Below are 18,665 nucleotides of genomic sequence, written 5' to 3' on the forward strand. Positions count from 1 at the left end.
TTATTAATTAGTATAGATTCTTAGAAAGTGCACTGTAAGGAGTACAAAATTAATCGCTGCTTAAAATGTCAACTCATGAACCATGTCATATGCTATAAACAGATAACTAGTAACTCTTTGGTAGCTGTTCAATGTCAATTCAATCTGTGTTGCGTTTTTTCACTTGTTTTATATATATATATATATATATATATATATATATATATATATATATATATATATATATATATATATATATATATAGTACTGTGCAAAAGTTTTAGGCAGGTGTGAAAAAATGCTGTAAACAAAGAATGCTTTCAAAAATGGAAGTGTTAATCATTTATTTTCATCAATCAACACAATGCAGTGAATGAACAAAAGAGAAATCTAAATCAAATCAATATTTGGTGTGACCACCCTTTGCCTTCAAAACAGCAACAATTCTTCTAGGTACACTTGCACACAGTTTTTGAAGGAACTCGGCTGGTAGGTTGTTCCAAACATCTTGGAGAACTAACCACAGATCTTCTGTGGATGTAGGCTTCCTCACATCCTTCTGTCTCTTCATGTGATCCCAGACACACTCGATGATGTTGAGATCAGGGCTCTGTAGGGGCCATGCCATCACTTTCAGGACTTCTTGTTCTTCTTTACGCTGAAGATAGTTCTTATTGACTTTGGCTGTATGTTTGGGGTTGTTGTCCTGCTGCAGAATAAATTTGGGGCCAATCATATGCCTCCCTGATGGTATTGCATGATGGATAAGTATCTGCCTGTATTTCTCAGCATTGAGAACACCATTAATCCTGACCAAATCTCCAACTCCATTTGCAGAAATGCAGCCCCAAACGTTCAAGGAACCTCCACCATGCTTTACTGTTGCCTGCAGACACTTATTATTGTATCGCTCTCCAGCCCTTCGATGAACAAACTGCCTTCTGCTACAGCCAAATATTTCAAATTTTGACTCATCAGTCCAGAGCACCTGCTGCCATTTTTCTGCACCCCAGTTCCTATGTTTTCGTGCATACTTGAATCGCTTGGCCTTGTTTCCACGTCGGAGGTATGGCTTTTTGGCTGCAACTCTTCCATGAAGACCACTTTTGGCCAGACTTCTCCGGACAGTAGATGGGTGTACCTGGGTCCCACTGGTCTCTGCCAGTTCTGAGCTGATGGCACTGCTGGACATCTTCCGATTTCGAAGGGTAATAAGCTTGATGTGTCTTTCATCTGCTGCACTAAGTTTCCTTGGCCGACCACTGCGTCTACGATCCTCAACGTTGCCCGTTTCTTTGTGCTTCTTCAAAAGAGCTTGAACAGCACATCTTGAAACCCCAGTCTGCTTTGAAATCTTTGTCTGGGAGAGACCTTGCTGATGCAGTATAACTACCTTGTGTCTTGTTGCTGTGCTCAATCTTGCCATGACATGAAACTGTCTTCCACAACCTCACCTTGGAAGTAGAGTTTGGCTGTTCCTCACCCAGTTTTAAGCCTCCTACACAGCTGTTTCTGTTTCAGTTAATGACTGTGTTTCAACCTACGTGTGACATTGATGATCATTAGCACCTGTTTGGTAGAATTGGTTGATCATACACCTGACTATAATCCTACAAAACCCCTGACTTTGTGCAAGTGTACCTATAAGAATTGATGCTGGTTTGAAGGCAAAAGGTAGTAACGCCAAATATTGATTTGATTTAGATTTTTCTTTTGTTCGCTCACTTTGCATTTTGTAAATTGATAACAATAAACAATCATTATTTATATTTCTGAAAGCATTCTTTGTTTACAGCATTTTTTTATACCTGCCTAAAACTTTTGCACAGTACTGCATATATATATATATATATATATATATATATATATATATATATATATATATATATATATATATATATATATATATATATATATATATAGTACTAGGGTGTTGTACCGTGTTAGCCATTATGAATGTAGAGAAAAGCCAAGCAAAATGACACCTTTTATTGGCTAACTAAAAAGATTACAATATGTAAGCTTTCGAGGCAACTCAGGCCCCTTCTTCAGGCAAGATGTAATCTTACATTACCAGAGGTTCGATTCCCGAGAGGGAGTGCAGTGGAGTTTGTACGCCTGATGAGCCCAGAATGAGGGCGAAACACGTGTCGCGTACTCTTTGCATTTATTTGACAGTAAACTATTTCAACCATTCTATGATCTGCTCTTCACAAACTGAGGGCACCGTGGCGGATGTTAGCAGATTGCTGGCCAACCACAAGCGTTACCTGGTAGGTAACCACCCATACAATCACATTGTGACACAGACTTCGAATGCCGTGAATATATATATATATATATATATATATAGAGGTTCTTTATCACGTACAAATCTAACTATTTTACCTAAATCTGTAATTGTTATGTGGGTGGCACATTGGTAGTGCTACTGCCACAACAAAGAGGCCGGGGTTTAAGTCCCAGATGCACACTGCAAGCAGTTTACATGTTCTCCTCGTGTCTGTGTGTGTTTCCTCCACTTTCCTCCCACAGTCCAAAGACATGCAGATTAGGTAGATTGTAAAGTAGCTCATTATATCCAGGGGTAGTTTCTGGTTTAGAAAATGGGCAGATGAAATTAAAGAGTAAATGACAAATACAATAATACAATCAGCTACTGACCAGTGCTTTTTTCCTATCGTATGTTACATAAAATATAACTTTTTTTCTGACAGACAGTAATTCTTCTATGTAGTAGAACCGGTACTGAAAAACAGATATTGTATATTGAACACTTCAATAAAATTTTGTGTTAAGAACACTGTAAAAGTAACGTTTATACTGAGTTTTTAAGTAGAAATGAAGGCCGGCTTTACATGTTATCAAGCAATCTAATGTTTCCAGAAAAGTAGGAAGCAAAATTTCATAGATAATTTAAAAATCATGCAAGACCCCTTATTAGGCTTAGTTTAAAATCAACTAAAAAGAGGGTTAATTGTGCACCAATCACCAATACATCTTACTATGATACAACTGAGACATCTCCTCCCTTTGCTAACAATTGATTTAACGCTATACTTTTGTTAACCTAGCATTTATTATGATACAGATTTAGTCAGGTCCTGGGGGAATAGACACAGGTCTCAACATACCTGATAAAACAGTTTCGGAAGCAATAATAATCTTTACTGAGACAGTATGTCTGGCAGATGACCTTCCGTCAGTGCTACCATCCATCAAAGAAATATACCAGCACTTTTTAAAATTATCAACATATCTTTAAGGCTATTTCAAAGAATGGTGTAACTGTCAGCTTAGAGTTTATTAAGTACTAAACAAAATCCAGAGAGCAACAGATCTTTTTTGACTTCCTGGTAAACTGCTGTGCCCTGGTAAAAAAAAGATGACAATTTATAGAAAGACATCTCCATTTTCAAAGCAGAGAGAATATACTTCAGTGTGCCATTAAGAATTTAACCATTCACTCTTTTCATGTATTTCAAGAAGTCTGACAAGGCTGTCCTGTCTCTCTTCCACTTCTCTTTATTTAGTCTTATAGTGGCACTCACACCAAGTTGCTCTCATATTGGTTGAAGACATTCTTCAAAAAGTCTCCTTGTATACTGATATTTTGCTTTTTCTTGATCATGTTCTCAACCTGTTTATCTTGTATGAAGCCTTGTCTAGCTTCAAGATTAATTGGTCTAAATCTGCTCCTTCCCTATTGAATCCCTCTTGTCACGTTAGACAAGGTCTTCCAGATACCTGGGGTTGGACATCAGTACCACAGACAAGGATTGTAAACTGTCCAGCTTTCACTCTGTTCTAAGGAGTATCAAATAGTCAATTTTTGCTCAGTTCTTCCTTCAGTGGTCATTCCACACCAGGGATAAACTTTCTAAAAATAATTAATTTTAGTGATTGAAGAGCACTTTATAATGTACATACATAACGTACCAGCCCTCTTTAGTTGGCCCTTTATGAGTGAGTATAAACTAGTAATTTGTGAACCCTGCTCCGGAAAAAGGCAACAATAAAGCATCATAAGTTGATTGAAAAACCATAGACAATACTTTCATTGCATGATGATATTTGGTGCTCTAGAGTGATTAAATAAGTTTGTGCAAAGTAATATGAAGTAAACACATCATCATTGATCACATTTTTTTCTAAGAAGGATACAAATGAAATGGCAGATATACCATTTAAAGGAAAAATATACTTTTCTAATAAAAGGCGTGTTCTTCTTTTAGGCAACATGAATCTTGTTCTTTAGTAAGTAATGTCTTTCTAACAGCGAAAAGAAACCAAACTGGGATGAGATATCAAAAACAATAAGTGCCTGCACAACAAAGGCACCACCTGGACAACCTGTAGGCAATTAATAAAGTGTGTAAAAGAATAATTTATATAATCTGGTATTTTTACCACAATTCTTAAATTAAGATAAATAAATTCCTTTATGTATTAAAAACTTCCCAAACTCCTTCGGGATATTTGCAGTGTGTTAATTTATTAAATATACAGGAATAATTCAAGCATGATGAAAACAAACACTTTTAATTAGAATTCAATGAAAACAATAACAATGTAAAAATGGTAGTGAGGACGGCCTGCAAGCCTCCACACCTGCCTGATATACACCCTCTGCTATAAGATCAAGAATTTCTACATTTTCTTTCTTCCTTCCTTATCCTCACTGGACAGGGGTACACCTGCTGTCACAAAACTAAAATGACATGAACTTTCTTCCCAGAACACATTTTGTTAACTCTATGCTTCCTCTTCTTCCCACTCCTAAGGACTTGCCTACTCTTACATCTCTAATGTTGATGTTCTGAAATCACAAGTGGCCATCATTTAAACGCTCAATGCATATCCACAATAGGTCATATGGTGGTGTCTCTCTCCCTGACATGGAATTATACCATAAAGCTGTTACTCTGAGGTTGATCTGGAGTAGGATCAGTTCTCCCAGCTTCCTCTTTCTTGATTTCCTATAGAAACAAAATACATCTCCACTCATTACCCTGCTTCTTTTTCTTTTATCTCTAAAAAATTCTCTCTCTTTCCCTCTCTCTCCTGTTTGCTGACAAATTTGTCTCTTATGCTCTTTATACATGGAGACAAATTGAGAAAGTGATGGACTCACTGCCATGATGCCATCTCCACATTTTTTCATAACTCTATCCTGAATCCTGAAGGTTGACCCATCTCCTGCTCACCATGGTCTCAGAAATACACACACTTGCAGACATTTCTAATGAGTCAAGGACTGAAACATTCCCTTCTCTCTCCAGTCCAACCACTTTGTTCCTTCCGGCTCCAACCTTTTGTACCTTGCAGCTAAAGTCTGTGCTCAGAACACATGGAGTCTTCATCTTAAACCCCTGTACCTATTTGCTTCAAACCTATCTTTCGAGGCCCAAACCTACGTCAGATTTCTACTCCCTCAAACATTGTAATTGACTGATAGACCTTTCCTCAACAATTGTTATACAACCTTTCAAAATTAAAAAAAACACTCTACAAATTCTAATCAGCATATGAAATTGAAATTTCTCCACAGATTATACCTGTCCCATGGAGACACCACCTTACAGGTTTAGAACTAGACCCCTTTTATCATCTCTGCCCCTTTAGCCTCCTGGCACCTTAATATCTGTGTGTTCTGGAAATGACATCATTGCTGTTGCCCTCTGGCACTATGTGGCCAAATCTTTCCCCATGAAACCCACCCCCCACCATTCCTTAGCCCCCTAAAATTAAAATTTGAATCATCCTGGTCCTATCTTTAATTTCAGAGCTTTCCATTTCTTTCTCCAAGCAGACACTTTTTATGAATGCTCCATCACAGCTAACTTGATATTAGCAATTTCTTGGCTTTGCTACTCCTTCAATCTTCACACTTTATCCAATTCCATCTTGAGCTCTCTGTGTCCGAGATCAAAACCTCTTTCAACTCTACATTACAAATTGACTTCAAGTTGTGGAGTTAGTCAATTGCTGATTAGGGATTGTACTTCATACTTTTTCATCTTTCTATCTGCTGAATGCTCTCTTCTGTGGTGTACATGAGACAGTTGTCCCACTGACTCCAAATTTGTTTCTGATATTTTGAAAAGTATTTATTATTGCATCAGTTTCTGAGGTCCTTCTTTTATTCTGCTAATACAATGTGGATCACAAAAAAGGAACATTATGAATATGATATTCTTCCTAATTACAGAGCAAAAACTACATAGAAAGGGGGATCATCCAATGTACAGTAATCCCTCCTCCATCGCGGGGGTTGCGTTCCAGAGCCACCCGCGAAATAAGAAAATCCGCGAAGTAGAAACCATATGTTTATATGGTTATTTTTATATTGTCATGCTTGGGTCACAGATTTGCGCAGAAACACAGGAGGTTGTAGAGAGACAGGAACGTTATTCAAACACTGCAAACAAACATTTGTCTCTTTTTCAAAAGTTTAAACTGTGCTCCATGACAAGACAGAGATGACAGTTCTGTCTCACAATTAAAAGAATGCAAACATACTTTCCTTTTCAAAGGAGTGTGTCAGGAGCAGATCATGTCAGAAAGTGAGAGAAAACCAAACAAATCAATAGGGCTGTTTGGCTTTTAAGTATGCGAAGCACCGCCGGTACAAAGCTGTTGAAGCTCACCCCTCCCCCCCCCCGTCAGGAGCAGGGAGAGAGAGAGAGAGAGAGACAGAGGAAAACAAAAAGTCAAAAATCAATACGTGCCCTTTGAGCTTTTAAGTATGCGAAGCACCGTGCAGCATGTCGCTTCACGAAGCAGCTGCACACAGAAGGTAGCAACTCTTTCAGCATTTTTAGACGAGCGTCCGTATCGTCTAGGTGTGCGAGCAGCCCCTACGTCAGGATCAGAGAAAGTCAGTGCAAGAGAGAGAGAGAGAGAGAGAGAGAGAGAGAGAGAGAAACAAAAGTAAGTTGGGTAGCTTCTCAGCCATCTGCCAATAGCGTCCCTTGTATGAAATCAACTGGGCAAACCAACTGAGGAAGCATGTACCAGAAATTAAAAGACCCATTGTCCTCAGAAATCCGCGATATATATTTAAATATGCTTACATATAAAATCCGCGATAGAGTGAAGCCGCGAAAGGCGAAGCGCGATATAGCGAGGGATCACTGTAATTAATTAATATTTATGAAATGCAGAAATCTAGCATAGTTGTCACAGAGGATTGAACTCATTTATTCAAAACACAAAGAATACTAAGCACTTTCTGGGAGTCCATTTAAAGAAATAAATTGCTTTATTACTACTACATATATCATATATTACTTTGTGTGGTGAAGGAAGACAGAGGTTTAGGTTAGGTTTAGTTTGGTTGTGAGTCATTTAGGTCATTTTCCCATTTAATGGAATACAGTTAGTTTCGTCCAGCAGCAGTGTAGTTCAAGAGAAATGGCCGCTAGGGGTTGGTTAACTGACTTAGGGACAGAGACGTTTTGATAAGCCATCAATAGTGAGAGAGTGGCTCAGGGTCTGGCTCTTCAGTGTAGAGTAATAGACTCCTTTTAGTCAGTTCAGGCTTCTGATATTTTGCTAGTTTGAGGAGCTGAATTATTTAAGACTGCTTCAGAGCCTTATCTTTAAAACAGTGTTCAGGCAGTTTTTTTCCAGACAGGGAAAATTGCCTTTGGGTATAAAGTCCTATGTTTTTGGTATTTTGTTTTTTGTTCTTCACTTTATTTTATTTATTTTTTTGAACAACTTGTGTCCTTGAAGACATTTATGGATTACTGTACTTTTTTTTCTATTTTTTTTCTTTGTGTGTGTGAGTATACACTGTATATATTCCGGCACCAGAAATTTTCTTTCCAAGAGACTGTTGTAATAAACATTTGTTTTTTTTTTTCATCCTTTCTGCCGTAATATTTTGTTTTGACTCTGTGGCCGTCAACTGCCAGTCCTGGTCGGTCCCAAACTACTAGCAGACTACGTATTCCTGTAGGCAGCATGTGACAAAGACACAAACAGTACTCTAAAAACAAATTTGCATAATAAAGTAAATTTTAGTCCAAAGTCAAATAAGTTTAAAAATTGCTTGCCTTATTTCTAGAAGTATCTAAAACAGAACAAATGAGCTGGAGTACGTAGCTCAGCATAAATTGCTATTATAGCAATAACAGAAACCTGGGTGAATAACAAAAATGGAGATGAATATAACATAGATGGTTACGCATTTTTAGAAAGGATAGACAGAAAAGGAATGGAGATGCCATTTATATAAAACATAATTTAAATGTATGCCTTCTTCAGTTGGATGATGAGCGCCATCTTAGTGAGGACAACTGGATTCATCTGGAAAGAATTGGGATAGAAGTCATATTTTAGGAGTGTGTTATAGACCACACACAGTTAACTAAATTCCAATGCACACCGTTTGAATATTAAGATGGTTAGTTTACAGGGGGATTATAGACATGGAGGACTTCAACTACCCAGTTATTAACTGTGCTAACCTTGGATATAGTGGAGTTCAACAGCAGGAGTTTTTTAGATATAATAAGTCTTTTTAAAATAGTATAATTAAGCACCAATGCAGTGGGGAGCCTGTCTAGATTTAGTATTCTGTAATAATCAGGATAAAATTAGTGAAGAGGTGATTGAACCACTATAGAGTCAAGTAATTATAATATTGTTCATCTCTCAGTGCTTTGGAAGAGTACAGATGCAAAGATTAAAATTGTTAAGTTTAACTTAACAATAGGGCACATATTTAATCAGATGCAGCAATTTCTAAACTGGGATAATCTTTAAAGGTGGAGACAGTTGAAGAGAAGTGGAACAGGTTTAAAATAGTTGTAAGACAGTTATATTCCCAAATTTGGGATTATCAGGAAATAAAAACCCACCAGTGCATTAAATAATAAGTAGCTGAAAAAGAATCTGCAAAGGAAATAGCAGCTATATAAGATGCATAAGTCTAGTAATTCCAGTGCGAATCATATAACAGCATGAGGATAACCCTTAAGAAGAATATTAGGGAAGCTAAAAGGCAGTTACAGAGGAAAATTGCAGATAAGGTGAAATATGACCCAAAGAGATTCTTTGAGTGTTTTAGTTGTAAAAAAAAAACAGTCAATGAGGAGGTGAAGTGAATTAGGATGGGTAAAGGGGAATTAAAATATACGGACAGTGAAATAGCAGATAATATAAATTTGCATTTCTGAAGTCTTCACATGAGACGTGGATAACCTCCCATTACTACTAAGGAGGTATTAATTTGGAATTTGTAGAGAGGGAAGTACTGCTTATATTAAATTGGCTGAAATCAAATAAAAAAAAACCAGCCAGACCAGATAATATTTACCCTCAAGGAGAATGGCAAATACATATAAAAACCTTTGAAGTATATTTTTAAGAAGTCACTGCACACTGGAGAAATTCTGGAGAACTGGAAAATGACAAATATTATTCATTTATATAAAAAGGGTGATTGGGCAGATCCACGTAAGTAAAGGCCAGAAAGATCAATGTGCATTTTAGGTAAATCAATGTAAGGAATTATTATTGGAAAAGATTAAGCAACACATTGCAAGAACAAGAGTTTTACTAAACAGTCATCATAAATTCAGATGAGGGAGGGTGTGTTTTACTAACATGCTGGAATTCACTGAGGTAGCAACAAAATTCTTCTTGTGGCTGAAAAACAGACAGAACAGCACTGGAAGAAGTCCAGAGAAAAGCAACCAGGCTGATTCCAGGATAGCAGGGGATGAGTTATGAGAAAAGATTTAAACAGCTGAACCCTTTCAGGGTAAGCAATAAGAAGATGACATGACTCAACTGTTTAAAATTATGAAGGGAATTAGTTCAGTGGATTGAGACTGTTAAAATGAGTTCAACAAGAACATCGGGACACAGTTGGAAACTTGTAAACGGTAAATTTTGAACAAACGTTTGGATGTTTTTCTTTAGACAAAGGACCACAGACACATGGAATAAGTTACCAAGAAGTGTGATAGATAGTACAACTTCAGGGACTTTCAAAACAAGACATAATGTTATTTTGGAGAAGTTAAAGTGGTGCGTTTTGTTGGGCTGAATGGCCTGTTCTCCCAATGTTTTACTGTTAAGGAGCTGGAATACTTGCATTTTTAACCCTCTGCCCAAGGGCTAAGGAGTTCTGCTAGACTCAGAGTTATCACATATTTCACTTTTTGTCAGTGTTGTTGTGTATGGCAACCTGAAAGTGATTAATATGCTATGAGAAAATATAATGAAAATGTATGGAAACTATATATTAAAATATGAAAACTGTAAAATATAGCAACCTACCATACTGTGCTGTGAAATGTATTAAGTAGGGTTGTTCTGATTGATCACCTGCTGATCTAAATCCGATTTTCACTAAAAAAGACTCAATCGGTGATCTGTAAATTGGGCAACCAGAAAACACAATATTATCAACCCCTGATTTTCTAAGTTTTACGGTAATTTAGTTGCAGTGATCCTTTACATGAGACATTGCAGTAGTTGAGGCAGTGCACGCCTTTTTTTTTTTTTGCAGCCAACTTACTGCAGTGTAAACAAAGAACAGCTAGCTGCAGTTTTATTTTATGCTGATTGGAATATTAGACTTATGTTAAAGAAAAAGAAATCAGTGAACTGGTCATGTGTAATTAGACAAATGGAAAGAAAAGCTACTTTAATGAATTCAGACCTTTTTATTTTGTCCTTTAAATTAAAATGGACACTGTTTGAGTTTGGACAGTGAGCTTGTTTTAAGTGCAGCAGTATACATTTTTAAATGGAAAAAGAAAAGAAAGACGAATTTGACATTGGTACTTAGTAAACATTGGGCTTTTTTAAAGATTTGTACTGTGTTTATTATTTGTTGCTGTGTGTCATACAGCATACGTTTTGGTAAGAAACAAGCACTACATAATTGTGGTAATCCACATTTGTAATTGCACCTCAAGAATCATGAATGTCAAGGTGAGACACTGAAGAAAAAAACACACACCTGTATAAATGTAGTTAATGTATATTTTAACAGCAAACAGCTGTAGTGCATTTAATGATTTAAAATGATTAAAACCTGTAAGTCCATATATATTTACATTTAAGCAGTGTTTGATTGCCAATATCAATGGATTGATTGTCTGAGAAAATAATTTTTTCAGAGAAATGGTGAAAACTACTTTTTTAATTCAACTTTATTTTAGATAAGTACATTAGAGAAAAATCTAAACAATACAACAGCTTGAAATTATGAGAAGCATTTTATTTTCTTTTATGCCATATGTATTATAGATAAATATTTTTGTATACTGCATATGTTATTAGTTAACGTATGTATTGTAAGGACATTTTAATCTATTTTGGTATTTTTATGGTCACTGAACAATAAGCCTACATAATTTAATTTTGTTAATAAAAAATAACAGTGAACACCTGTGGTCTATAGTTTAATTATAAAAAAAAAAGTTAACACTTTAATATACTGTAAGACGTAACATTTCTATGCACCTGGTTACACAGGAAAAACAAATTGAAATCTGTATCGGAATCAGCTGATCAAGTAAAATGAAATCGGTGATCAGTATTGGGCTTAAAAAAACCTGATTAGAGCATCCCTAGTAATAAGGGCACTAAAATATTGCTATGCTTAAAAATCTATCTGAGCAGTGTATGTGTGGGAGTGGCTTAAATGGCACTTGGCAGAACAGATTAGTGTGGAGAATTTAACAAAAACTGATGGTATTTCATTCTGCATATGAAAATATGACAACATCCATAAAGACAGTAATGCTGGAAAGTATGGAACTAAGTTGCAGATGGAAATCAGTGTGTCTATTCTGCCATAAATATTTGGGGTAAATGTTGTGGACTACAGTACCAAAGAACACTTTCAAAAAATGCCTACTAGCAGGGGATATCACCGTGAAACTAATAACATCACATTTTTATAAAATAAAAAGTTTATTCTCAGAAAAATCTGTTCAATAGCAATGAAGTTCAGTGGAGCACAAAAGGTAAAGGAATTGTCCAAAAAAACTAAGGTAATCCAATCAAAACAAAGTCCCAATGTAATAATCCAGAAACTAGTCAAAAAAGGCCAAAATTCCAAAAATATACTGAGGCCCAACACAGTATAAACACAATTAACTTACTGACTCCAGAGCACACTCACAATGAATTGCTAGGAACTATGGAAGGCCTTCTGGATTTATAGGACAGAGGCCACTTCTTGGCAGTGATTGGCAGGTGGCCCCGCCTGCTGGGGAGACCACCCACACAACAAGTGCAATATAACAAAGGCAGCTCATCTATACATGGTCATAACCAAAAACAAAGACTGATGCACATGATCAACATAATTAAAACAAATAAAAACAAACAAAGGAGAATTAAAACATGAATTTGAACCCCCAGTCAGGGGAAGAACCCAGGCTAAGACATGACAGTGAAGCTTGAGGTTTGCTATGTTTGTGGTTAAAAAAAGAAATGCTTTTTTTAAAACACTTCCACATATTTTTAATTTCTCTGAGAGTACGGCAAATTGCTTGAACCAAGATTTCTTGAACATGCTATTTGCTATAGTATGACACTGAAACAGGAAGAGAAATTACTGAAGTGGTGCTCTACATCATGTAATATCAAAGCTGAACAGAAAGGTTTAGAAAACCTGCCTGAAAAAGGGTTCTCAGTTGCCTCGAAAGCTTGAATATTGTAATTAGTTCAGCTAGCGAATTAAAAGGTTTAATTTTGCTTGATTTCTCACAGCAGTCACTTTCCAAATGAGTCACCAAATAATCTTGCTAACTAAAGATATTTCTTTTTCCTTAATAGACTTGCCTTTTAGGATTGAGAATTCTTCATTGCTTCCATTTTTCTTAGCTAGTAGCTAAATAATAACGAGATGAGAAGCAAGCCAGCTAACCAGAGGATAACAAACTTCATTCCTTGAGGGATAGTATTTCTGCTCCAACCAATTTTTTTAATTAGAAGGCAATTCTTACTATCAGTAATCTTGTTATTTAACTACAATTTAATTAGTATGGCCTGTTAGTGCTGCTATTCTCCCACACCATACATTTCTAAAACAGCTGATTTTCTTTTTATTGAGAGTTCTGCCAAATGTTTTGTTGACAAGAGCCGTTTGCTTGCTTTGTATTTCTTTATTGTTTGACCACTTTAGAAGCAAAAAGGTAAATCTTTGAAAAGCAAGCCATTTAAAATTAAGGCAACGGATGGCTATATGTTCAATTGGAAAGTAATAATTGAAAAGTGGCTGTAACAAAAACCAGCAGCCACTGTAGGCTCCCAAGTTCGGAGTTGGACACCCTTGTTTCGGAGGAAGCATCAATCTTGTCAAAAGTGGACAAGTTTATAATTGGTCTGTGGCACTGTGCTAATTTTAAATAAGTAATCACACCCCACAAAGTGCAGGCTTTAATCGGGTGTGGGTGAGTGTGTGAATGCGCTTTGCTCCAGAGACCTCATTATTTCCTCTGACTGAGTGGTGCATGCACACCTGTGTCCCACAAGCGAGAGAGAGACAGAGATGGAGAGAGAAAGAGAGAGACATACGTGCATCGTAGAGAGAGGCAGGATGAGCCACGCAGTGTGAGTGCACAGTTGTAGGCCCCCAAGGGATCGAAGATCAGTCCTCTAGGGTCAGATCAGCCCCAATGAGTAATTGTTGAAACGATCGGGATGGTGTCCTATCCCAGGGATCTGAGGTACGCCAGGGGTGTGATAAGGAAGATGGGAGGACAACCAATCCCAAGAGGCTTGGCTGGTGCCACTTTGAGGCATCTAAGATGGGGGTCGGGTAGTGAGGGCCACGGCTGCTTATGTCTCTGCCGGCTGAGCAAGCAATAAGTGAGACAGGAAGATGAAAATGAAGTTCAGCTGGGCTCATCCAACAAAATATGAAGGACCTGATGGCTGTTGATTTTAATCTTGCTTTAATCATGATTTTAAACTCACTGTTTTTATGGATTAATTATTTAAAGAAGAGAGCACTGCACTTTTGAACACTGCTTGTTTTGATTGACTTTGTTTAAATAAAAGCACTTATTACATTGCACCTACCCCTTGCAATGTATGAGTGTCCTCATTTGCTAGGCTCATCCCTTGAGTATGGTATCGGCAGCAGCGGGTTCAAGAGACTCCCCTGGATGCAACAGGAGCATGGAGCCAACCTGCACCATCACAAGGTTCCAATGAACAAAACCAGTTGTTTATGTTTGCGAAATGAAAAGAGTGTATGATGATTTTAGGGTCTTCGTCAATCTGGATCTGGCCAAAGCTGGCAGCACTGTGAGGAATATGACTGTTGATTTCCTCCATGCCTTTAATACATTCCAGCCATCCATGTTAAGGGGTAAACTTAGAGATATGCAGGTGAATGAGCCTATGGTCTCCTGGATAATGGACTATCTCTTGGGCAGACTGCAGTTGGTAAAACTCAAAGACTGTGTTTCTGATATAGATCTGAGCAACACTGGAGCACCACAATGAAAAATCATGTTTCTTTTTACCTTTGCTGTGTACACCACTAACTATAAATATACAAAGACAGAGTAAAGGAGTCAGGAGCAGAACTTTGTTTCTTGGTGCAAAGAGATTTGTCTGCATCGTAACATCAGCAAAACCAAGGAAAGGGACTCTACTCCGGTAATACTGGGAGTCCACATCAATGACAGGTTGGACTGGTCTCACAAAACATCCATCCATCCATTTCCCAACCCGCTGAATCAGAACACAGGGTCATGGGGGTCTGCTGGAGCCAATCCCAGCCAACACAGGGCAAAAGGCAGAAACCAATCCCGGGCAGGGTGCCAACCCACTGCAGGACACACACAAACACACCCACACACCAAGCACACACTAGGGCCAATTTAGACTCACAAAACAGAGGAACTATATAAGAAAGGGCAGAGCAGGTACTTCTTCCTTAGAATACTGCTTTCAATTAACGTGGGAAGTAACATCTTTTATATCTTCTACAACTCTGTGATGCCAGTTGTGTGTTGGGCCGGTAACATCACTTCAAAAGAGGCCCACTGAATTAACAAACTAAAAAAAAGGGCAGGCTCAGTTATGGGACACACTCTGTACTACCTGGTGGTAGTGGCAAAGAAGAGAAGGAAGACAAAACTGAGTGATTGTGACTACCAAGTCAGTAGTCTTCCTTTCTTTCATTTTAAATTTTTCTTCATTTTCAGTCATTCTGGTCTGTGTTCAGAACATAATGTGTGTGTTTTTACATTTGTATTTCTTTCTTTCTTTCTTTCTTTCTTTCTTTCTTTCTTTCTTTCTTTCTTTCTTTCTTTCTTTCTTTCTTTCTTTCTTTCTTTCTTTCTTTCTGTTAACCATGTAAAGACCTTTGAGATTGTGCATGTTGACTGAACCAATACACTTCAGAAATCAATTATACAGTCTATAATCATCACAGAAATGTACAACTGTGATACTTTGCAGCTATTAGGACAAATAAATGCACAGTAGTTTAATGTGAAGATTACTGCTTTGGGTGATGAAGAACAAGCAGAATTCCCAGAAATGTAAAAAAAAGCAAAAAAAACCTTATTATACAACTTACAACAATTTAGTCACTGTCAAAATGCTCCCTTTGAGATGCAATACACTCATCCCAATGCTTCTTCCATTTCTGGAAACATTTCCTGTACTCATCTTTTGTTACAGTGTCTACAGTCTCTTGAGATTATTTTCCTGGATTTGTAACAGCAAATCACCTTCCACTCAGTCTCAATTTTAATTTTGCGAACAACACAAAAGTCACAGGGAGTGAGATCTGGTGAATACTGGAGGTGTGATGCAACAATCACATTGTTTTTGGTCAAAAACCCTTTGAACAACATTGTGAGTGTGCTGTCATGCTGCAGTCATGTGTGCAGGTGCACTGTCATGGTGCAAAACACAAGTTTATGTGTGCTCCTGCACCAAATGTTTTTTTCCTGAAGATTTACATACCAATGCCTCAGCAGTTTAATTTAATGTTGCTTATCAGCAGCCTGTTCATGACAAAACTCTTTATTAACAAGTCCATTAAATCAGAAAAATGTGATCATCATTGTTTTGATGTTCAATGTCCTGACATGTTTTTTTTTCATCATGTACAAAAAAAAAATTGCCAAATTCACCTGCGCAATTGCAGAATTAATGTCAGAAATATGCATCTTGATCACCTTAGCACAATGCCACTTGGCAGACTGATTAATGAGACTGTGTGCAATGTGATATCAAGGTGCATAGTTAATAACTACACTCTCTTCCCATGCTATTCATTGATTCTGGAATTGCATGTTGTACTCTGACATAAAAGTGACAGTCCCACAATGCACTCTATCAAACTAATGAGAAAAAATGTAATGATAAAGATACATGCACTGTGTGAAAGACTTACCATCCAAGTAATGGTTAATTCTCTATTGCTTCCCCCACCTCCTCCGATATGTGATGGTGCCACAGTGGGCGCTAAAATAAAAAAAAATTCTTATATAAGACTTTCTGTGTAAAATTGACATTCTTAAAGAAAATAATATTTACAAAAAAACCCACATTTAACCAACAAACAGCATTTTCATCTCCACTGAAGATTTATTAAAAATAGGTAATTCAACTATAAAGAACCCATGGAATATGTCTCTACATAATCAAAGACCATTTTGGATCTAGCTCAGATTTATTTTTAAAATGTCATGAAAGGATAGACTCTCTGTTAAGAAAGGTTACTGCAACACAGTCAGCTTAGATATTCGAACAATGGATTGTTCCATACATTGCCAAGTGACTCATCAAGCAGCAGCTCAGTATGAGACTGTTCGTCTCTCCAAACAAGCAGACAAGATATGCTTATGAAAGGAAAGAGAGAAGAATCCAGACTTTCAGAAGCTGATCCCGGATTTGTGACTAAAGAATTCAATTCCTCAGTCATCACAGACTGCATATCTTACACCAGTTAATGTATTCCTCGAAAGATGTTTGGAGAGAGTGGAGGCAGGAATATTGACCTTTACTTTTCTGAGTAATAAACTCAGAAAAGGAAATCTGAGAGGTCATGCTGTGCAAGGAGACAAACTGTCAGAGTATAAGAAAAAAGAAGCACATCATCAGGAGAAATTAAATGAGAATGAGTTCAGATCTTTTTATTTTGTCCTGTAATTAAAATGAACACTCCTTGTCTGAATGTGGACAGTGAGAGAGCTTGTGTTTAGTAAAAGGAAACTTGTTAAGCATGTTAGCCTTGTATCTAATATGGCTGATTATGCAGGGGGTTAGTATATTTTTTAAATAGTAAAGAAAACAAATCAGAATCAATATTGGAATTGGTCAATTCTAGTAACATGAAATTGGTGATCAGTATTGTCCCTAAAAAAACCTGATCAGAGCATTGCTATTTGTCAGTCAAGACAGTATTGAGTAAATATTCAAAATTCTACATCTTATTTCTAATTCTCTCTTGCTTTTATTCAAGCTTCTTTTACTAATCTTGTCCTAATGATTATCTTACAAATCTCTTAATTTTCTTTGTAAGTATTCATACATATACTGTATATTAATATCATTTAAAAAAATTTGACTATGAGTTTTGTTCATAAGAAATTTGACAAAGATGAAGAGCCCATTCAGTCCATCAAGCTTGTTTCAATATCTCATCCAGGTTGTTCATTTGAAATGTGTAAAAAAGACAAGTCAGCAAAGATTTAAAGCAAAGAGTGGCAAAGGACTACTATACTTCCAGTTTTATTAATGGATTGTGATTATTCATACAGACTTTGGGAGAAATCAAAAGTTAACAGAGCTGCATCTGCGTGGTTAACTTTAGAAAGAAAATTTCATTCAAACTCCGCTTTATATGATTTGCTTCTGTGCTTCAGTCATCAATAACTATTGTCAGTTCAGTAGCACTCCAGTTGGGTCACCATGGATCATTCACTTAAAATATGCAAGCAATGTAGGAAATACTTTAAAGGAGAGAAACTATACTTTGCTGCTCCAGTACACAAAAATAATGTGATTCAGCTTTCTTTAACCTACACTGTACTTAACACACGGAAGTCATTAGTTTTCTAGACTTTTACAGACCTCTGTATTGAGGATGTGACTGCATTCTTTGATCATCTACCAGTCAAGGAATATAGTTGAGGCCACACAAATCTTTATGTACAAGTTAGAAAGAAACCTTGTCAAAAATGTACCCAACCTTCCCAATTTTCCATCGATATCTATGATCAATACATTTTATCTATTCATAATGAATGCATTAATGGTATTTCCAAACTTTACCAACTATTTCCACAGCGCACAACCCTACATGATCTTAGCTAATGATGGGAAGGACACCTGTAAATCTCTTTGTCAAGGAATGGAATTCATTTATTAATAAACATACACACTTCTACAATTTGTGCAAAGCATGATGGGCATCAGGTTAAAACTGGGCACATCTTTCAAGATTAATACTATCTTTTACTTAAGATCAAGGACAGAATAATAAAAACCCTGAACCATATCGTCATGCATCAGCCTTGTTAGGCCTAATATTTGGGGAAACCATTTGCTTATTTATCAGAAAGTTCCAGTTTCACAACTACTCCTGATCTCCTAATAGCATTATTTGGAGTATTACCTAATGGGATACTCTATTATTTGACTGCTAACATATCCTGTTTAACTGGAAAAATCCTATC

The 18,665-nt window shown here is 36.8% G+C and overlaps 1 protein-coding gene across 3 annotated transcripts in view; it reads right to left on the minus strand.

The window, feature by feature from the left end:
• cntn1b (contactin 1b) overlaps positions 1-18,665 on the minus strand; it is a 356,136-nt gene that overhangs the window by 59,091 nt on the left and 278,380 nt on the right. For all 3 annotated transcript variants that reach the window (XM_028810951.2, XM_028810960.2, XM_028810943.2), the window contains one exon: positions 16,379-16,449. In XM_028810951.2, the coding sequence (XP_028666784.2) occupies positions 16,379-16,449 (71 nt within the window). The remainder of the gene's footprint in view (positions 1-16,378; positions 16,450-18,665) is intronic.

Source organism: Erpetoichthys calabaricus, chromosome 1 (assembly GCF_900747795.2).
Source record: "Erpetoichthys calabaricus chromosome 1, fErpCal1.3, whole genome shotgun sequence".
NCBI lineage: Eukaryota > Metazoa > Chordata > Cladistia > Polypteriformes > Polypteridae > Erpetoichthys > Erpetoichthys calabaricus.